The 24,124-nt window shown below is 34.7% G+C and overlaps 2 protein-coding genes across 3 annotated transcripts in view; both read right to left on the bottom strand.

Moving 5' to 3' along the window:
- LOC111505991 (CUGBP Elav-like family member 1) overlaps positions 1-24,124 on the bottom strand; it is a 901,046-nt gene that overhangs the window by 586,720 nt on the left and 290,202 nt on the right. The gene's annotated exons all lie outside the window — the stretch shown is intronic.
- LOC141486087 (uncharacterized) lies at positions 13,785-16,464 on the bottom strand. The gene is made up of 3 exons (XM_074183799.1): positions 15,633-16,464; positions 15,155-15,342; positions 13,785-15,099 (listed from the first exon to the last, which is right to left on the bottom strand). Exons 1-3 carry the CDS (start codon positions 15,695-15,697, stop codon positions 14,906-14,908), a joined length of 447 nt encoding a protein of 148 aa, XP_074039900.1. The 5' UTR covers positions 15,698-16,464; the 3' UTR covers positions 13,785-14,905.

The raw sequence follows: 24,124 nt of genomic DNA, 5'->3' as shown, positions 1-24,124 counted from the left end.
GGAAGTATTCAATTTCTTCCTTATGATTTCAGTTGTAGGAATCTCACTGCTTGTGTAAGTTTTTTCCATTGATTTTATTAGATGAACATCTAAAGGTTTTGGTAATCCCGTATCGCATCGCGTCTCGCGTTCATAAGGTTTGTTTTTGACTATTTTACGTACAGTTGAGAAAGGAATTTCGGTCATATCTGATGTTGCGTTTAATAGTTTGTTAACCTTGAAACCAAATTTGATATGTAGATTCATATATATATCGAAACATACTCTCTGTATTTCAGTATTCATATGTATCCGAATGTTATTCACTGGTATCTTTTTTTCGCATTGTTCACTATCGCTATTGGAGTCACTAAACAGGAGAGAGTGAGCGTGGTTATCACACTCGTTATTACTATTAGTACTTGTCCAAGGACGCCATCTTTTGAGTATATTACAGAAATTTCAAGTAATTATAACTGCACCAATATCGATTCAGTTCCTGAACTGATCATTGACGACACAACGGCGATACTCATTCCCACATTCTATTCGTCACCGTAACTAACTTCAAATTTGATTTTATGACTCTTCATCCAATCATAAAACTCAGTTAGTAAAAATTATCCAATACAAACCGCCAATTCTTCAGTCTACATGGACTAGTTGGCAGCGGCATCATTTCTCTGTATTGTTTATTTTTGTCCTTTGAGATGTCGATAGCTTCAACTATTCACAATACAGGTTACTTCGACTTCATCCGTATTTTCAATTAATTTAAAGAAACAGGCAGTATCAATAAAAATTTCAAAAAACATCATAAGGCTGAAAAAGTATCTCAAGAAGTGAAAGAGGAAATGTGTTTGACTGTTATCGAAAATGGTAAGACGTTAATTAAACAAATATTAAAATCTCTTGATGTACCTATTACTACCGTACAAAAAAAATTATCGTGGTTAACACTATCGTTGTGTAATTTGTAATATAACAGGCTTTTAAAATGAACCGTCACATACAGGATGCTGTCTATTTATCGTTTTAGCAATTTTTTTTTCGTAGCCCCATTTAAAAAAATTGGTAAAAAATAAAACTCCACTCAGATGGCCATGACTTCAAATTTAGATGTATTTTTCATTGCTAAATAGCTTTTCTAGATAATATTTCCCGAAATTTTTCAAAATAAGTGTACTTCACTCTTGTCTCAACAAAGAATATTTGAAGACTCCTCGTATATTACGCATGTTTTATTGTATTTTGTTGGTGCTTGTTCAGTTATAGGGGATGCACGAACTTTTATCAAGAATAACTTTTTGTCAAAAAACCCTTAATAAATAAGTTTCCCATACAGTGTGTACTTTGGGGATAACACTATATATTTATGTGTCCATGATGATAAATATACAATTTTAACGTTTCAAAAAATATTATTGATGAAAACAATTGATCGATGGTCCGTAATCATTCATACTTTTATCTACGTTATGTAAATATCGAGCCAAACAAATATTATTTTTGCAGGGTAGATGGAAGATTTTTCTCACTGCCTCTTTTACTATATGAATTTGACAAAGAAAATTCTCATTTGATGACATATATTTAGAAGTAACCTACAAAACTGAGAAAGTGTTAGAATAACAAAAAATTCAGCATCTCGAGAAATTACTCTGAAAATGTGAAATATCCCTTTTCAGGTTCATATTACCGTGAAACGAACTTCACTCGTGGCGTTAAGAATTCTTCTAGGCGTTTCTTTTTGTCCAAAATGAATAATTTTTTTTCATAAAAGCGTCTGAATGTTGTTCGAAAGCCGAATTTTTTTAGACATCACTCATCATCCTTCAAAAGTCACTGAGAGAGAAACGGCATATTCGTCGATGGAAAGGCATACTAACGTTTGAAGAATATCCATGTGTGAACCAAAATTACTGAATGGGAAGATACGATGTCGAATTTTGAATGATTGTTCCTACGAATGAGTTATTCATGTATGAAATATGTTATGAACCTGTTTATACAATGATGTTAGAAAAGCGAGTGAACAAATTGGTGGTCATAATATGTAGAAATTGTTGTTTGTGAAGTCGTTTCCCAATGGGAATTTCAAGTTCAGACATTATAAATACTTTGGATAACCTGATGGAAGAAGAAGTGACCTATTTTTCCAACGAGAGAAAACACTGAAGTTTCAGAACTTTGATATCACGTGGTATATAGCGTCACATGAAAGCACTAGATTCATAGGATAACACAAAATAAAATTTGATGATGGAATGAAAAAAATCTATTGAAAACACTTCTTCATACCAGAACAAAAATGATGATGGTGGTATTTATATTTCGAAGTCAACAGACATATCGCTGATGATCTGAAAAAACGTTTAGTACTTCAGGTTCCATTTATCCATGATCTACGAACTAAGATTGTTCTCTTCTCAATCATGATCCACAGCCATTAAACCTCATGTTCTTATATCTGTAGAATGTTTCAAAGCATCAAAATTTGAATGATATTGTATTCAAAACAAAAAAGTTGGTATCATGCAATGTTATACTGTAAAAGGAAAGTTGGGGACTATTTTTCTATGAAGGAATACAGAAAGTTCGTAGTTTATTGCGAACTACCGCTTGGAAGTTCAACCCGATGATACACTTTTAACTACACCGTTCAATGACTCCTGTTTTCATCAAATAAATAATCGATAGGAGTATAACTTATGTTTCTTCTATATATCCCAGTCACAGACATGTCTAACAGTGGTGCAATAGTTGAAACATGAATTTCAAATTCACTATTGTTGAATTAATCAAAATGAGCCGTGAAAAACTGCATTTCTAATACGAATATCAAGCATATCAACAATTTCCATCAAGTAACTATATATCATGAATACTTTTTAAAGAATTCCGTTTCTGCTTCAATAAAATTATGATTTCTAATAATAATAAAAATTGAGAAATTCGAAAAATATCAAGTTTGGAGCTGTTTCGAAGAATTTTTGAAGATTGTCTGTTTTCTGTGTTTCTTGACTCGAGTAATAGTATTATATTTGGCAACCCATAAAATTCCCTATAAAATTTCCAAAAACGCGTAGAGAATCTAAAAATATTTCCATAGGTTTCAAAATTTGCTGGTGAAGTTCGTTTTATTTTCCCGTTTCAGAAAATAGCAGAAATTATCCAGTGAAAATTTAAAAATGATTGTTGCAGTAAATATAGGCATAAATTCCCATTAAAAGAGTTGTGTTATTCTCGCTTATTTACTTTGTGTAACTGAAATTGCCACTAACGATATATCCTTTTTACTATAATTAATGTTGTAGGTTCAAGTTTATATCTGTATATTTTTTGAGAAAGAAAGTTTTTGGCTTTCTACTCCTCCATCTTTCTACAAAAAAAATGTGGGAATATTCCAAAGTGTAGAATTCCTGTGAATGATATCTGATTTTATTTCGTAACGAATTTTATTACTATTATTATTATTATTATGTTGTGTGGAACCTTTGAAATAAATGAATAAAGTCATTATCATTGTTATTATTATTTATTCAATTATTCCAATCCACATATGCAACAATTACATGAAGAAAAGTAATTGAGAACTTCAAAGAGGGACTTTCGAACTTTGACAATTGATAATGGCCATCTTGTGGAAGCTACATCTGTCAAATAAGTTGTCATTTATTCAGCCTGTTTTGCCAAATCACTATAGAAGGATATAGCACTCAACAACACGTGCAAATAACAAAATTGTTTCATCAAAATGGGTGTTCTGTTCGGGCAACGTACTGCTCGCTTCGTCCATTTTACGGTCGCTACAATCGTCCTACGGAGAGGACTGTTCGCAATCTGGTGGATGAGTTTCAGTCCACTGGTTCAGTGATCGATAGATCAACACCCGTACGTCGACTAAACGCAAAATCTTCTGAAAACTTCGCCGCTGTCTATAGGAGTCTGAAGGAGAATCCGGGGCAGTCGATTTCACGTCGCTAACAAGAAATTTTTTGCAGACCATAAATAACCTAGGAAGTGGAGGTAAACGACCACAGACAACGACTAGTGTTCGCTTAATGGACTCTGGAGCAGTTGGCAACTGACCTGAATTCTCATCAAAAAATAATCTTCAGAGATGAGGCCCATTTCTGGATGAATGAGTACAAACAAAATTGTGGAAGTCACTATTGTGGATTTCCGGCTGGCGGTGTCATCGGTCCATATTTCTTTAAGAACGACGTAGGCCAGGCCAACATTGTCTACGGCAAGCACTATAGCTCGATGATTACCAACTTCTTTTCGCCTGAATTGGAAGATCTAAACACCAGCGAAATGTGGTTTTAAATGGACGGTAAAATCACCTAAAACCTGGCCATAAATGAAATTTGTCAACTTCAATTGTCACAGGTAATAATGGACACTAGGAAAGGTAGATAAAAGGGTCATCCTTTGTGACCATCATGACCTGTGTATGTCCATTGTTTGTGACATGAGAGTAGTTGAAACCTAGCGTTTGTTCACTATGCATGTGTTTGTTTTAAATAACCCCTTAAATCTCATTTGTTTGCTAATTTATAATTTGTGTTATATTGGTGAAAAAAATTGTTATGGATATTGTTGGTCAAGGTATATACTACATTTTAAGATACATATGTTTTATTTAATAGGCTTCTTTTTCGAATATAGAGTGTAAAATCATTCGTATAAAGAAAAACTTGTATTTTTCCTCATTCTTCAGCAATCGTGGATATTTTAAAAATGTGCAACTAATTGCAACAAAATAATACTTACGTTTTATGACACTTCAAAGTTTCTAGAATTAGTTTATAAATTGAAGGGGTTATATGTTTAGGAGTGATCAATTTTTGGGAAAGAAAGTTTTTGGCTTTCTACTATTCCATCTTGATACAAAAAAGGGGGTGAGGAAATCTTTCAAAGAAAGGAAGGAAGTAATCAATTTGAAAATACGTACCTCTATACATGGATGTGTAGATCATGCAAAGAAGTAACTTTCAGATACAAACTGAAAGAAAGTCCTCCTGAAACAGCTACTTTCATATAAACATTGAATTACACGAAAGAAAAAAAAATTCTTTCGAAACAAATACTTCTATATGAACACTGAATTATACAGAAGATACTTTTCTCTACTCAGTTTGTATTTCAAACATTCGTTGTGGAATAAAAATCAGATATCATTCACATGAGTTCTACTTTGTATGAATGGTAATAAATTGCACTTATATGAAACATTGTCACCCCCACTGGTATACACCGATATTTCGCCTTAAGACACTTACCCCAAGGCTCTTCAGTACCAAATTGGATAACATTTCGTTGTTTGATCGTTTTGTCACACCAGAGAAAAATATAGAATAATTTTTAGTGTATTATGAGCATACACATGTATTTTCTATAATGTTATCCAATTTGGTACTGAAGAGCCTTGGGGTAAGTGTCTTAAGGCGAAATATCGGTGTATACCAGTGAGGGTGACAGTGTTTCATGTAAGTGCAATTTATTACCATTCATTAAAAGTAGAACTCATGTGGATGATATCTGATTTTTATTCCACAACGAATGTTTGAAATACAAACTGGGTAAAAGAAAGTATCTTCTGTATAATTCAGTGATCATATAGAAGTATTTGTTTCGAAAAATTTTTTTTTCTTTCGTGTAATTCAATGTTTATATGAAAGTAGCTGTTTGAGGAGGACTTTCTTTCAGTTTGTATCTGAAAGTTACTTCTTTGCATGATCTACACATCCATGTATAGAGTTACTTATTTTCAAATTGATCACTTCCTTCCTTTCTTTGGAAGATTCCCTCATCCCTTTTTTTGTATCAAGATGGAGTAGTAGGAAGCCAAAAACTTTTTTTTCCAAAAAGTTCATAAAGCAAAATCATTCACAAGTATTCACATTTCATAAAATTTTTCTTTTGGAATTTATGAAAAATTGTAGTTTCAAGTGATATTTTATCAATTGTAACATATTGTGGACCTTCTGTTATATGACAAATTGGTTGAAATAACCAAGTGCCCCCAGGAAAAAGTAATGAACTTCAAAAAGTCGTTAAGATTTTTCAAGTGGTATATAAACGTAAATGGCTTGCTTGTAAAAATTCAAATAGTCGTTTCTTAGAAAAAGACCACGAATGACTTAATGGTGAGATTTTACTACCTACTGGCCCAGTTCCTGGAAGTTCCAATGGTCACCCGAGCAAAGAATTCGCGGAATCAAGTTAACGCACAAAACGTCGTTAAACAAAGGAACTCAGAGAAAATGTGGTTTTTGATGAACTGACTTATGCAGCACAGCTGTGTCATCCATCTAGTGCAAACAATGATATTGCAAAAGTAACCAAAAGTCCAAACAGTGCGGTGAAGTTTCGTAAAGCAGCTGCTATTGAGAGTAAGACTGTGGCTACAAAAAAACACACGCCCGAAAAAGCATTATTTAAGCCGATTTGACCATTAATCAATATGAGGTGATTCATATATACAAAAAACTTCAGCGAGACTATTGCAAAGGTAAAATTACAAGAATTGTTAGACCATACAGCATTTCGACTCTGTAAATATTTAGAACCTATTCCTCAAATATATGCTTCTGATGAAAATTCGTACTTCGGCTTCGTCCAAATGTATAAATGGGGATATGATGGTTCCAACGAAATGCAATATAAGCAAAAGTTCAATAAGAGGAAAGCAGTGATGCAAATATATTTTCAAGTTCCTTGGTACCTTTTCGGCTGATGAATGGTAATCAAATAATATGGCAGAACACGCAACCTTCATCGCCAAGATTTTCAGGACTATACGTATCAGATATATAAAAGAAGATAAAGATATCACGAATGAAGAAATTGAGTATATTGAGAACCAAGCACAAAAACTCGAGATGACAATCGCCTTTATCTCATTTTATGTTTTATGCAATAAACCTTTTATCAATACAAAAAAATATTTCATTTTGTCTTCATTATTAATTTGTCTTTATTTTTATTAAGAATATCACAATCAATTTCTATCCATAACATTAAAAAAAAGTGAGAATTTATTTTTGGCCACGTTTTAGGTGCTTTTACCACTCTGTGCGGCGCTATATGCCACACAGCTCATGCCACATTGGACATTATGCAAGAGCGATTTGAGGTCATTGGTCATCTCAGGTCGAAGTGATGTGAATTCGCCACCGAAATCGTGCGATTTAACCCCGTTAGATTTTTTATGGGGTTTTCCTAAGTTGCAGGAGTATTCGAATAAGCCACAAATCAAAGCGGTCCTCAAAGTCCATATAACCTATATCACCGGTCAAATTCAGCCGGATTCAAGTGCCAGAATCATGGAATAAATATATAATCAATAACAAGTGTATGACTGAATAGAACTGGTCGATACTTGAGAAAATCCATATTAAAATAATTATTAATACAGTTTATTGTATGATTTTCTTGAAAATCATACAATTAGCTGTATTAATGAGTTTTTTTAACAGGTTTATTGTTTGGTCGATTCAACTCCCCAATTGCTTAGGGAGTTGAATCAGTGGAAAAAAATTAGAACTTGTTTCCTCTGAAACCTGTTGATTTCGAATGATTGGAAAATATCGTTCATAATCGACGTGAGCCATTCATCATTAAAGTCTAAATCAGTGAATACTCAATTAAAACTGCGCATAGAAACCTCCAGAGTGATAATAATCATCGTCCCTTCTGATTTATATTTCTTACACTCCATAATCATTTCACTAATGGGATTGTTTGCACGCCAGCATCAATTTATCTACCCTTCAACCCTCTTCCAGCGTCTTCTTGTACCCGGAAATTCTTCCGGAACCAACTCCGGGTTATATTGCTAGACAAATAGACCGGGGCGCCGTATCGGCCAGGAAAAGTCGCCGGAAAATTCTCAAAGGACTTTTCAGCGCTTTCATAATTATGGGATCAAATTAAAACGGAGTTTGCTTTGGAAGGGGTTTCAGAGTTTCATTCTGCTTCGATTAAGAATTGAGGAACATTGCTGAGAGTGACTACAGTATGATACAAAACATGTTTGTTCGAAATGGTTCATTCAGTGGCAACAATAAGTAAATTGAATAGTGCTTCACCGATTGTTTGCAGTTTTGTTTGCTTCCATTCGAAGTCAACTTCACAAAATATGCAGAAATATCAATTGGTGTGTTTAAAGTAATTTGGTTGACGATACTTTTGTGACAAGCTTTTCTATATACTGTATTCAACATACGTTCACTAACTCGCCAGATGCAGAGGAATTGAAATCATTTCAAGGCGACAAAATCTGGCGACAAAAAGTGTTATTAGATTTTTGCGGAAATGTGAGTCGTGACCAATTCCGAATTATTTTGAGATTTTCTCACTGACCGAGTATCTTGGAACTACAAACTCATTTGCATTGATTGCAAAATACGTTTTATAATAGGTAGTTGAGACTCGAAACAAATATATAGTCAGTCGGTAGCCAAGCGGTTCGGCGTGGGTGATTTGTTCACTCACTCGAATTGACTGCCGTGTTGGTCGGTGGTTCAAGCCCTAGTCTGAACGATCGATCTTCACTTGCTATCGTCCAACCCGTGTTAGGAATCACACGTTAAAAGGTAAGACCTCGTTAATCCTTAGCTCGCACAAGTTTCGACTTCTGAGGGTTGTCGTTCGTAGGGGTGCGACAGCTGGTTAACGGAAAAACAGATTTTAAAACAGATTTAAAACAGAATAAACAGAAAAATCACAAACTGTTTGTAGGTGATATAATGATCTTTCCGACTGAAATCATGATTGGGTTTTTTCATAAGCCACATGTAGAGTAAATTTCACACTTCGGTAAATGATATACTCATTTGGAATTTATAATTTTACTAAAAATATTACGTCCCGTCTTGAAAATCCACTAAGTTGATGAAGTTTCAAAATTCTTCAATATTCTGGGACTCATAAGGTATTTTTTTATATATTCTAGGTGCCAGGTATTTGGCATTTCGTTGTCTGATCGTTTTGTTACATAGGAGTAAAAATATAGAATAATTTTTTGTGTATTATGAGAATGTTCATGGACTTGTGACGTAATCATTTTATTTTTAATTAATAATAAAATTGTCATACAGGTAATTTATCGAATTGGAACCATTTCAAAATTTCAGGAGAATCATCTTCCATGGTTTGTTTCATATTTTGCCGAGTTGAAGTATTGTACGAAATGGCAGTATCATCGGCGAAATTGATAGTTTGATCAGTGGTATCTGAAGAAAACAGACTAATAATTTAGATAGTTAAAAAATTGGCCCTAGTACAGTGCCTCAAGGAATACCATAAGTCACAGTTCTGGGAACACTCAGAATACCATCAATTCCAACACTCTCTTCGCGATCTGATGAATAACTGAAAAATAGGTCCTATGTATTCCCACGGATACCATACTCATTGAGCTTTCGTGAAAGGTTTTTGTGACATACAGTGTCAAAAGCCTTGGAGGGGTCTTTAAGTATTTCAAGTATGGGTATTTTTTTATCTAGAGAAATATAAACAATTGTAGTGAGTTCATGAATGGCTGGATGTTCAATTCAAACAAAAGCTTAGTCAGTCTGATTTTCATTATTCGTTCCAAAATTTGAGAAATATTGGACAATAAAGACATTGGTTTATAATAACTGATTTTCAATTCATCTTCATTTTTATATAAAGGTTTGGTCAATCCATATTTTGAAACCTGTGGAAAGCACCCAGAATAAAAACATTTGTTACATAAAAATATAAGCGCAGAGCATATCTCATTCGCTACTTTTTTCAAAGTTTCTGATCGGATATTATCATCTCCGAGTGACTCTTTTTGTTTTGATTTTTTTATTGTGTCCATAATTTTGAACTCATTTGTGGGATATAGGTACATCGTGTGTTGACTGATTTAGCTCTATGATTTTGTTAATTTGCTATATCGTTTGCTTAGTTTTGAAAAACTTCAATATTTTCTCAACTTGTGATGAGTCTCATCGTTTCACTCAAATTTTTACTGCAACTCATTTGTGGATAATATATCCACTTGAATATGAAAAAGAGGAATACAAAGAACTGATGCATTCGGTTATGTGGGTCAACAAAGTTTCACAAGACGGATATCCCACTGAAGCCAATCATCAGTGTTATAGGTTCTTCGCCTGATAAGCTCACCAAGCACTTATGAAGCCTGCTACAATAACCAGTAAAAAACAGAATCATCTATCAGAAATTCTGCATATTCCAATAGAAAGAATCAAGGTTTGAAACTAAATCAACTAGACGTGTACGTGAGTTTTTATGTTATTACACTGTTCACAATAGTCCTTGTTAGCAGAACTCATCAGCGGGGTTTTCAATTCAGATATCACCACCTCATTTGAACATAGAATAACATCAACATATTTTCTCTGAGACGAGACATTGAATGAGCAAAGAGAAGGAGTTACAATGGCGTCATATGGAACAATTTGTGCTCTGTAAGATTCGACGGTTTGACTGACTGAATATACGAATTCCTGAAACACAAAATTTTATTTCATGATTATGAAATATGAGATGAAAGAATCGCTTTTCTGATTGTATAAGTGGAGAAATAGAGAAATTGCAAAATGTTTCATAATGAATATAAAAACCTATCAATACTGATCGATATCGCACCACCATCCGCGATAAAGAAGAGGTTATCCAGACTCTGGTAGAGAGGTCAAGATGTATCTGTGAACCGGAATGATCACCAAATGAAAGACATAATTTGAAAAATGTATTTCTGGGTAGTTTGAAAAATCAACCAAGCGTCACGAACCAGGAACATTCCATTTTGGAACTAGAACGTACTTTAAGTTATAAAACTTTTCTGCAATTCATGAGCCTTTTGATGAACCGTACTGAATGGATCACCAGAAAATATGGAGTTAAAGTCAACTAAATGACAGAAAGTAGTATCATGTCAGTCGAAGACCCCAGGAATTCATCAAATATATCAAGAGTATACCGGATAGTATGCAGTTATTACTCTTACTATATCAAAACCACTAAAATAGCATTGAGTCACCCTTAACGGATCATGGAAGAATCTGCTGCTATGGCAATATACACGAATCGATAGTTGCGGACCACTCTCTGCCAGAAGTCATTCATGACAATGCCTTTGAACGAAGTCCTATACACAACAAAAAGGTATTATCCGCCTTTATTCAGAGAGAATTTATGAATCGATGTACATTGGAATAATTTCGACCGTTAGAAAGAGAAACTTAATATCAGCAAACCATGAATGGATCTTCGGATTCCAATAGTTGAAGATATTATAAGTGACCCTACAAAAAATGGATCATACGCTTCCGCTTGATATAAAATTAGTTCTCAGACGTAATCCTGAAATTTTGCTTTCTTCGCTCAACAACAGAGTATATCCACCACACCTTACGTTGACCAATCTTCTAGTTTCCATTCTTTTCGAGTTTGGGTTCAAAAAATTGAGTTGCGATTTGTTACTCTTCAACCTAAGGTTGTGTGAGAAGAATAAAAACAGACAAGAAATTACATCGCGATGAGTTCTTACTTTTGTAATTTTCATTAGCAGCATTCAATATGTTGAACATTTCAAATAGTAAAATTGTTCCTTCATATTGACATTATAGTTTGAAACTGGATGACAACTCATAAGAGTTTTTTATGTGGTGTCCAAATGAGGTGTCTATAAGGTTCATTAGCATTTGAAATATTTGACATGAGAGTTGTTGTTGGGAGGGAGAGACTGACAAACGGTTAATTTTCACGTGTAAATGTGTGCCCAAATTTACTATTTGTTTGATACAGATGATGAAGTGTGCCGGCGAAATAAAACATTGCGAGTGTTTTGTGATTTGTGAGTCACTTAATTTTTTATGATGTAAATATAATGACGTCTGCTGCTGTCCGCAATTTTCCTAACTCACATCATATTTCTTTCGTTATTACTGAGATGTTGATATGATTCAGATTATTTTATATTCATGCGATGATGGAAATTAAAAACTTTTGTCCAAAATTGAATTTGTCTTTAACGAATACAAAAAAATTTTTATCGGCAGGGTTTGAAATCGATACTCATTTTTTCCAATGAAATGGAGATCAAAGGAATATATGTACAGGACATATAATGAGACTGTGCAGATCAAAAGCTGAAATAAGAATTTATCAAATGATTATTGGATCCACAGTAACGTCAACCTACTAAAAGTGAACGTTGACGAAAGGAATGAAAAATAACTTAGAAGTCTGGGAAAGAGAGCTGGTATTCGAGAAAGAAGGAACAACGAAGAACTCAATGGAATGTATGGACAACCGGATATTATAAAAATCATCAAAGTTTAAAGGTTATGTTTAGACATATTTTGAGAACGAAAGACAAAAGTAAGGCCTGGAAACTCGACAACAGGGGAAGGCCAACAGACCACACTATTCATTCTTGTTCAACATTGTGAACATGATTCGGAAACGCGCTCCAACTGAAGGAATAGTACATATCGTCGACCCGGAAAAAGAGCGTCATAATTTCTAATTTGTCAATTTTACACGAGAGGCATTTGAAACTTCGGAGTTTTTTTTCTTTCAATTTCTGTTATTAATATTCAGAAAAAATATTTTTGTCATTCCTGTTGTGAAAAAATATGACAGTTGTCAAGTTATACGATAATTTCAATGTCGGAGTATAGAGATATACTGTCGCTCTTGTTCTTAAAACTTTGCGTTGGTTGAAATTTATATTTTTCAAAAGAGTGACATTTTTACCAAACGTATGGGTAAAATGTTTGAAAAAAAAATTATTTCCTTCAAAATGCTCACATTTATTTTAAATGAAATATCTACAATCCTTGGGATTAACAAATATCACGAAAATTAACAATTTCAATGTTCCTTAGGATCAAGATGAAATACCTACTGATATAACAGCAATCGTTGTAACTAGAAACAAACAAAAAAAATAAAAAATAAATCCTTAGTAGTTATCAGTAGTTATCACTGAAAGGTCACAAAAATATAAAAAAAATCCTATCGAGAAGAACGTAGATAAATACAGATTAAACTGCAAGAAGTTGATTTTCCATTCAGACATATTCATTCATTCAGACATATTTTTATAAACTATTGAAAAAATCCAGATAGTACGTTGGAATAACTCCTTTTTTGAATAATGATAAAATACCTTTCTTCTTAGCTTCAGTTATTCCTATTTTATTATCGTAGGCTCTCTTAAGTGGAATATTTGCAAATCCATCTCCTGTAGATTTTTTGGATCTCGTTTGGGTTGGTTCAGTTTTCTTCAAGTCTACACTTTCGAAAGTATCATCTTTATAGGATGTTCCATAGAAGAACATGGTAGGATTTTCATTTCTGAATTATGCAATATAAATTTTTGACGTTGTAATCTGTTCGCCATCAGTCTTCCTTATGGGTTTTTTTCATCCATTCCACTTTGGTTGCTCAAATTTTTTAAATCGAATACGTTGTTATGGTCAAATTCTATAAGCGAGTATGGTTTACCAGTTTTCCTTGAAGTTCTTATAGGGGTGAAATATGTCTCAGGAACAAATATTGGGAAAGCTTTCCAATATTTTTGAATATTTTTCTCAATCTGTGAGTGAATATGGTCTCCTTCATTTTGAGTATGTCCCACCACCGATTGTTTTGTTGTCCACCACAATTGTCTGAGTAAATTGTACATTGTCAGGTTATGAACATTCAACTTGGATACGTAATAAAAGGATGATACATTGCCATTTGGACAGGACATAACAGCCTGTAGATCATAAATTATTGTAGGATTTTCACTATTTTTGTCGTTTTTTTTTTCTTTTCGAGATAGATCTTTTTCTTCATGGTGATTTTCATATACATCGCGCATGGCAAGTTTTTCATCATCACTAGCGTTATCATAACTAACACATGTCACGCATTGGTCCTTCTTTGGTTGGAAAAACGCAATATTGAATTCCCGATTGAAAATATCATTGAACATCATATAGTTAACGAAAGGTAAATGTTTTACCTCTTGAATTTGCTTATAATAATAGTACAAATGTGTTATTGTTTTCCCCCCTTCTATATACTCCTTAGAAGTTGTTGATCAACAGTAATGACTTTCAATACGTGGTATAGCATTGATGTGATTCCTAACTTCAATTTTCAAAGATTTAGATACCTTTTTATGATTAGAGTGCTTGCCTCTTCCATCTGTTGCAACAATTCCGATGATATTAGAATCTTTCCGTTTATGAATAACAGTTCTTACACCTCTTGGACTCATACCCAAAGTTGATGTGAAGAATAATTTACAAACCTTTTTTTTCACACCACCGAACTCGAAATTGAAGGCACTTTCGAGAGAACAAGGTTCGCCTTTTAGTTTCACCCTTCTATAAGTGGGTTGTATGGTAGTTATATTATGTGACAGAAAGGCTCTTTGTCGTTCAAGACATCCCATTTTCCAATATTCTTCAAACAGATGTTTCTTTTCATCTTCTAATATTTTGGTTGTGCATTTAAACCTACACTTGGAACATGGTAGCAGGTCTTTCTACATCGCCGATTTTCACCCAACCATTCTTTTCTTTTTAGCTTGCCCAGATTTATAGCTTTGTCCGCTATTTCTGTTAGATTTTAACACATTTCTCCTTCAATTCTCAATATTTCTTGTTCGTTTCCTCACTTTTTTTCTGGTTGACGGCATTTGTTGAGCACTTTTCGTTTTTTTGGCTGGGAAATATAATCATTTTCATTTCCACTTGTTTCTTTTTCAGATGAAACAGAATAGTCAGGATCGCCCACTGCATCATCGGAATTTAAAGTTTCCAAGATGTCCGTAGGTTGCTGAATATCTTGATCATTGCCGGATTCTGTTGTATCGCTACCATCTGAAATAGAGTTTGAATTTGTAAAATATCTGTCATAACATTGTGAAATGTCTATCTCCAAAATATTTCGTTGGCTCAATCCTTAAACAATGTGGGAGAATAGTGACGAATTTACCTTCCGACGTACCATCGCTCGTTGAAGTACTTTCTAAATTTTGTTGTGGATTGTCCAAAACTTGAGAATTTCTGTCGCATTTGTTAGCAGAAATGATTATTGGACTAGTATCTGGAAAAAAAGAAAGTTGGTCATAAAAACAATACAGCGAAATACATTTACTCACCACAAGGAATAATGTTCTGTGAACCTTCTGAACTTGGTTCAGACGCTTCTGTACACAACAAAGTTTGTCTAGGCTCTTTTGTATGGGACTCTGATCCTGTATTATCGTAGTTTTCGTGGTTTTGTTCCCTGGACAATTTCAATATCAATGCCCCTCTTGAGAGACATTTTTCAGATTTCAACGGATTCCTAAAAATATTAACGGAAATAATGAAAGAGTATGCAACATTAACCGTAAAACTGAAAATTATTTCAGTGTAAAACTGTTTAAACTTCATTAATTAGCGTATTATAATCACCTCATTTCCTAATATTCAAGTAATTTTCAAGTAAAGACTGTCACATGTGCAGATGTAATGATGTAGATTATGTAAATTAGGGAGAAGACCGTCTCATTAGGCAGATAACACAAAACGGAAGAGTATGTAATTGCACATGGAACTATTTTGTCCAGAAAATAAAAGAAAATATATACTCACATTTCCATAACGAAGAGTTTTAAGCAGCAAATGTAGCACTCTTCTTCAGAAAAAACTATATACATCACATCAACAAATGTTACCCTCTTTCTTCGCAAAACCGGCCATCCCCGACAAAGCTCAGAACACAACTGAAAATAGGTCGGTACTGCTCTCAATACAGACGCGATTTTGTAACATGAGGGTGGCGTCACAAGTGCTGCCAGTGTTTGTTTGTTTGTGAAAATTGAGATGTGACACTTTTTCCTGTAAAACTAGAAAACATTTTGATGAGATCGCACCAATAATATCGAATTCGCTATTTTCGCAAATGTGACACACTTTTTCCGGGTCGACGTTATGACAGTTCACAATGAATTAATATCACCATATTCTTGACCTCTTTGGTTGTACAGCAGTGGGTAAAGTGTCTGAATAAATTTTGTTTCACGAAATATAGTGAAATTGAGGTAAACATTTCTTTCATTACTGATTGTTTGCGGTTTTTTCCAGACCATTATTCTTCATATTCTCGGAATATTTGAACAATACATGTCGTGTTCTTTCATTTTTTGATTGATTCTCCAATTTGCCGGATTCTTGGGTGGTATATTTGTTCCTATCTGTTTGGTCTAGTCCAAATTGGTTTTATGTTCTGTCTATAGGGGTTTCTGTACTCTGTGACCCCTGTCATCACATGAAATGTTGTAAACTTTCTGGTTTTCAAAAAAAATGTTGGGTTTGGTTTGGGTACGTGAAAATACTTGTCATTCAGGCAAAACCATTGTTGCTAATCATCTACAGCATTTATTCAAATCATTACGTCGACTTGAAGATCTAACGATAACTCATGTCAGATTTAATTTTACAAAATGGATACTTTAATAATGAAATTAAAACATATTCCACAAGTCAAATGTTCAAATTATTGAGAGGTTTTGTAATTGTTTGGAAAATAGCCGTTTCATCACTTATTCTGTTTTTATTGAAATTGCAGTAAGCCATTATTGATCATACGAACAAATTATAAAATTATTGCTATTTTCTATTTCAATAATATATACTTATGAATGCGAGACACACTCATTTAACACTCATTCGTCTCTGTTTTCCGAACTGATAAGTTCTTTTTAGGTGCTTCTTAGGTCTTAGATGCGCACTGAGGAAGAATATTCAGATATTCCAACTGGGGCGTCCCCAATGGAGGTAAAAGGAAAGCGGTTACATATGAAAATTAATTTTTCAACATTTTTTCTCCGTACCGCCATATTTCTGAAGTCTGAAATTTTGTATGCAGGTTCGTTTCATGTTATAGATGTGCAATAAGGTAGGATTTTCAGATATTGAAACTGAGGAGCCCCCTGAATATAAGAGGGGAGCGTTCACATATGAAAATTACCTTTTCATCAATGTTTCTCTGTCCCGTACTGCTATATTCTGTATGTAGGTTCGTTACATGTCGTAGATGTACGATGAGAACGACTTTCAAATATTTCAACTGGGGCGCCTTCACTGAATATTTATATATGAAATTTACCTATTCATCACGGTTTTTCCAAACCGCTATGTTTATGGAGGCTGGAATTTTGTATATGTTCGTTTTATGTTGTAGAAGTTCAATAAGCAAGAATTTTCAAATATCTCAACTGGGGCGCCAGCCACGAAGGAAAAAGGCACGTTCATAAAATAAAGTTATATTTTCACCACTGTTTCTCCATGTCCTTAAACTTTCGGTGTGTTGATTTATATTCAATATCAGCATTGCACCCGTGCGAAACCGGGCGAGTCGCATATACAAATTTAAAAAAAATCAAACATGAATGAGAATTTTTTGAACTTTTTTGAAATGACCATTTCTCTATAAATATTCATGAGTTTACAGTGTTTATCCGTCCAATAGTAGTTGTGATAATCAGTTCTGGAATAAATTTCATCACAGAAATAGGGATAATTTGACATTCCACCAACAACAAACCTCATATTATTATGTTCCAAATATCCAGAGAGTAATGATGCTATTTCAATTATTATTTTTAATTCGGACTAGCAATGGCTCTATAATGGCACAATATTTCAATTTTGTGATTGTTAATATCATCTATCATATCTCTCGAAAGAATTTCAACAACCTCAATCATATAAACAACATGTAATTATTAACAACTCTTTGAGTACGATTATGTGTGCTGTATATCTTCAATAACACATCTAGATGGAAGAGTGTCACCATTCCAAACAAAATAAGTGATTAGCTGAGGCAAAAAACTGAATTGGGATTCATAAAATAATTTTGTAAGGGAGACGTGATTGTTAGTTTTATGAAAATCGGGTACCACTTATTACTATAGATCCAAACCAAATATTATTTTTCAACTAACTTTACTGTCACCCTGCTCACTTCAAACATTCCGGATTTATTTATAGCGCGATCTCTTGACACTTGGAAAGCTTATCGAGACACATCGACGATGTATTTAAAGTCAACCTTTCGAAATCTATTTAAAAACATTGAATTGATCTAAATCGAGTCGTACAGGAATTGCAATGCATTCCTTTTTGTGTTCTATAAAACAGCATTTCGAAGATGTATAAAATTAAAGTTAGAAGCCATCTCGTGTCAGCATTTAAATCCCTTTCATTCAGTTTTTGGAAGGATACGTAAGATTATGTAATGAATAACAGAAGTGATAAAAAACTAGAAAACTCATTTGAGAGCGTGGCAATACTCAGTACAAATAAATGGAAATGTATTTAAGAAAAAAATGGTATACCCATGGGTTCCAATATTTTATCCATTTTATCAAGTTATGTTTAAGATGAAGCAATAAAAACGTTTCGTTGATGATTTAATTTCGTTAGCACCAACACAAAAGATTGATGTTTTTCAGTATTCAACTCGTATAATGATACTATGAAATTCAGAGTTAAAGAAGGAATGGATAAGAAGCGTATGTTTCCTTGATATGAAGTGGATCAGAACTGATCAAAATACAAAATGGTACAGAAAATCAACAAGTAGTGATATACTCATCCATTATCATTCATACCAACAGATGAAAAAAGAAATAAATTCCATAAAATTTCTCAAAAGTCGAATTAGATGACTTTCACATCAAAATTCATTTCAGAAATTTCATGATGTATTCAAACGAATATTTTTAGACAAATCTTATCCAACTCTTTCAGTCAACAAATTATCATTCAATACTTCAAATAACATATCTTCTACGAGTAGAGCATATCACAAATTCCACAAGATAATGCTGCAAAAAACCAAACCATAGTCATGCATTCAGATCCCTTCAATATATTCAAGAACTCACTCCTAAATTAATTAACGTATTGAAGTACTGAGAAACGGAGAATTCTACGATCTTGCCGAGTGTTTGAGAGAGGCCGAAGCATGCGAAGAAGTAGTCTCGAGGATGGTTCAAGAGACCAGATACGATGCTAGAGTGTCTGCGATCCGGAGCATAGAAGTAAGAGAGGAGAATAGTTGGAGACAACCAGCAACTAGTAGTCGACCAAGAAGAAACCAAAGGAATAGCAACTCACGGAACGGACGAACCGTCAACCATATTGAAGCTAGAGGAAATGCGCTGGACAAATATCCATACATGAAAAACCGTTGTTTCCGCTGCAGAGATGAAGGCCATGTGAAGAGGGGATGCAGAAATCCTTATAAATTCTTTTGTTATCATTGTGGAAAGGAAGGATCGATCTATTCTTTAAACTTCCAGGGTCTGAACAATCAGCCCACTACGTAAGGAATAACCAACAGCAACCTTTACCGTCTAACATCGTCATTTGCCATATTAATACCAGCAACGCTAAATACATAGAGCTTTTCATCTCCAGAGTGGCAACGACCTGGCTTCTCGATACAGGTGCATCCGGTTCATTCGTAAAAGGAAGGATGGTTAGACATTTTAAATTGAAAGTGAAGAGAAGATCAACGTCGGTTATAACCGACATATCTGGTAATATTTTGAATAAGGAAGGAACGGTGGGACTTAGTTTTCAACTCCCCGGTTGCGGCATACGTCATGAATTCGTAGTCTGCGGAGACGAGCTAAACTTTCCTTCCGACGGACTGCTAGGAATGGACTTTCTGGATGAATTCAAACCAACAATAGACTTCGATAGTGGTTTGCTCAGACTCAGCGGATGTACTATTCCTATGTCGGACCATTACCAACACCATAGCGGCTTGAAGAATTATCATCATAATGTCGAAGAAGTTGTCGGTAGAATCTACCCTAGTTAAAGAAAACGGAACTGTACATAGTGAAAAAGAGAAAAAGGAAAAGTTTTGGGAGTACTCTGAAGAGCCCAGTGATTCTCCAGGAAAGGAGCGTGAGAGTGTTTGTACCCCTCCAATAGATTCTCGCGCATTGACAGAGGTACCTGTTTGTCGGACTGCTAACGATTTATTTAACGACTGTAAATTGCCTAATGAAAGAGGCTCAGGTAGTTCAAGAGATCGACGACACCAAAGATGAAAGCGACAACCCAAGGGCCATGAAGGAAAATAGCTATGTAGTTCCAGAAACTATCTCAGCTGCTAGTCAACGTCCCAGGGGTCCCAACGTGACTAAAATACAGCAAAAACTAGAGATTCCATCATTTTCTGGCTGTGATGTGAGCGTTCCAGTGGATATCCGGAATTCCGCCGGAGAAAAGCTTTGTCAACCGCTCAAATTACCTTTAGGAGTGTGTACTGCCCACACTGTGATGGTTCTGGTAAAGGCCAGGTCGAAAAAGCAAGAGATTGTCGTTCGAATTCTCAACACTACTCCCATGTCCCAGGTTATTCGCAAGAATACCCCCATTCTGACGGTAGAAGATGCAAAGGTTGTGGAAAATGTGGTTCAACCAGAAAAAGGAAGAGTGCCTATATATAATTTGCAACATTTACTTACTGAAGAAAAAGAAAGATTCCACTCGTTCCTAGAGACATACCAGGATATTTTTGAGACGGAAAAAAAAAGCTTGGAAGCTACCAATCTAGTGAAACACACCATCGACATCGAGCCATCTTTAAAACACCAAGGTGAAGTACCCGTTGATAAAAGGTCGCTCTTAGGAGCTGGGAAAAATTAAGTCACGGGTGGGAGGAGAAGAATCACCAGGGGTTGGGACACTAATATGATTTTTCCAGAGGCGAAGAAAAATTTTACAGATGAGCTAACCCAGATCAAAAAGACAACGACATCTGAATCGTTCAAGATGGCCACCCCTGAAACAGACGACTTCGGAGAAACGGACGAATCGAGACAACGGCAGGAGCTAAGAGGAGACCAACAGAATGAATACCAAAAACATGAACTGGACGACCCCGAAATCAGACAGCTGGATGACGCGTTCGAGGACCTAGGACACGTAGAAAGAAACACAGGCACCACGACTTCGAGCCCGAACTACGAAGAAGACGCTCAAGAGGCGGAACATCAGGTCTCTCAGGAAGAAGAGGAACCAGCGAAAGATGACCTCATCCCCAAAGACAACGGACATCTTTCTTGAAAACCCCTTTGGCGGGCAACATGGGGATTTTCTGGCGCCCAATAATGACTGTTGTGTCTATTGAGAACTCCATTTTTTGTGAACTTGGCCTCATCTGTCCATATGATATTGTCAAGGAAATGTTCATCCTCTTGAGTCTTGACAAGTAACCATTCAAAGAATTCCACTCTACGAGGTAAATCAGTCTCTTTCAAATGTTGGACACAGTAGAACTTATAGGGATGCCATTTATGCTTATTAAGAATTCGACAAATTGTCACGTAGGGTATACCTATCTCCCTTTCAGCCTCGTGCAGAGAAGCATTTGGAAATGCATGAAAGTATCCCAAAACTGTTATACCATCGTCATCATCATCCACTTTAATCTTCTTACGAATGATTTTTGGACGGAAGGTTCCATTCAACCTACAGGTTTTTAGTAGTCGATTCTTCACATTATTATTCGGCTTCGGAAGTTGTGGATATCTTTCATGAAATACTCGGCATGTTCTACTTGCAATTCTATTGCACTCACCATAAATTAATAATAAATTCAAGAAATCTTCATTACTGTAACCTAATCTTGACATTATTCTATTATAATTGGTAGTTATCACAATCAGTCAAAACCACCAACGAAAGTCTGACGTTAAATAATTGGTTTATTTAATTTTCAAAAGCACATTTTTAAAAAATATTAATGTGTACTGTTGTACGTTAGAGACCAACACCTCAATGTATACAAATTGTAACTTTTTCTAAGGTAGGTACATACCAATTTCGAATTGACTGATCTGAGACAGTTAAAAAACTGAACCAAAAAGAAATATTACTAAGTATAAAAAAAATGTTGAATATCCAAAATAAGTGATGAATTCAAAAAAACGAGCAAGAAAACCACTTCAGTTTCCGTTTGAAACAGTTTATCTCGAAAACGGTTCAAAATAGACATAGTATTATCTGAACAAAGTTAATCTAAAATTGGATGTAGAGCTCAAAAATATTGAAATATACAGGGTGTTCCATTTGAAAAAATTGAGTTCCACTCATTTTTTCATGAGGTCAAAGTATCTGCAAAGTATCTCCACTCCATTTCAAATTTGATCGTTTTAGTGCAAGAGAGTTCAAGATTATCAGCATTTATAAAAGTTCATGTTTGGTAAAAAAATATCGAAATTAATTTATATCTTCTAAACGGTTATAGATAGGTATAGGCAAATAGTATATGAATTTGTTGACAAAGTGATGATTATATACGGGGTGTTCCATTTGAAAAATCAAAGAAGCCGCTACTTTATAGTAGAAGCGACAACGCCGCTTTGTCTGGAATCTAGTCATGGAATCCAGTCATGGAATCTTTCTGCAGTTAATTCAGTGAGATATTCACTGCACTACGTGCAGACAGAGCCAGGAAACTCCACAAGCACACATTAATTATTATTCCGACTCCAACTCCGGAGTATGCTTGCGGAGTTGTTTTCTGTATAATTTGCTTTTATGTCTGGTGAGATATACATTCAGATTTTTGTATAGTCGTAGATCCTTTTTTTCTTGATTGGTTGGTGGTTTCCTGAGGATATCCTGAAGAAACAGTTTTCAAAACATTCCTATCGACGCTCCTGGAATCTTCAAGTGCCGTTTCAGCCCATGTGGATTTGTCCGAGTGCAAAGGATTTTGTTGAGGTGATTGATTTTTTTTGTAGTTCCCATATTACGTTTTTTTGTGTTTAGATACTTCATTTCTTTTTAATTTTTTCAATGCATCACAGATGGATGACTGATGATCGTCTTTGAAATGTTTTATGTAATTTTATTTCAACAGACCATCCAACATAGAATCTAAATGTCTATCCCAGACCAAGTCCTGTTGGCAGCATTCAATTATATTTGCCGATACAAAACATGGTTTTCCTTTCAATTTTGACAAGGCACAACTTTTTTGGTAAATTCCTGAGCATGATTGGCAGACATGTCATCTAACATTTTCCGATCTACAGCACTTGGAGAAGCACAATCACACAAATATGTGGAATCACCTAACTGAATCTACTTTCTACATAATCGACAGTTCAAATTATAAGTTGAGTATAATTGACATCTTGAGATGTCGGTTATGATGGACAATTCGAACCATCCAGTCGTCATCCGTAACTATGATACTCATTCTCCAAAAAAAATTCAGTCACAAACTTCAGCTTATTGTATGAGTTGACCCGTTATTGTAAAAACGATTCTTTCACAAATATCTGATACAAAATGTCCAGGAGACACATTTTCATCGTTCAGTAACCTGCCATTGAAAAAGTCGATAGTAGCTTCGGTTTGCGTTTTGTGAATCCTGTGGGATTCTTTTGTCCTTTGCCGTACCTCAGGGAACTGAACAACAAGTACATTACCCACATAATATCCTAACGGAAACTGTCAGGTCTCGGAATGCTTTTTTTCACATGACAAGGAATTCTGCAGAGATTTTCCCTGTAGAATTTATACTTCATTCGAAGTGAAACTTGGTTCAACCCAGCACGTGGAAATTATAAATGAGTGCAGGATTGAATTCAGGAATGTAAGAAGTTTTACTGAATTCATTTCAGTGGATGCATTTCTTTATGGCTATGATTCATACTAACAGTTCATCAAACTGAAAAATTCATTAACTGATTGAACTGATGTTTGTCTTTTTATTTCCCGATGTAGTTTGAATGGGTAAAAAGTTTTTATTAGTAGGTTTTTATTGATTTATTCAAGTTCGCCCAACCAAAAATATGTGACTTGCAAAACAATATAAAATATCATCAAGTTGTTCATATCATACTGTAACAATTTCACATTGCAATAGGTATAACATTCGATCGAAACTAGTAGATGGAGGACCGGTGGAAAATGATGAAATAGATAATCCAGTAACAAACAAATAAGAGAAATATCGGTACAAGAAAATGTATATTTTCTCAAAGAATTCGATTGAATATTCAATCACGAACTGTTACAGAATAAAGTGAAACGAAAAATAT

This window comes from Leptinotarsa decemlineata, unplaced genomic scaffold, assembly GCF_025532065.1.
Source record: "Leptinotarsa decemlineata unplaced genomic scaffold, Ldec_3_MD MMD2_tig00026345_RagTag_RagTag, whole genome shotgun sequence".
Classification (NCBI taxonomy): Eukaryota; Metazoa; Arthropoda; class Insecta; order Coleoptera; family Chrysomelidae; genus Leptinotarsa; species Leptinotarsa decemlineata.
Note: the sequence above shows the minus strand (reverse complement) of the source record. Positions and strands in the feature narration are given on the sequence as shown.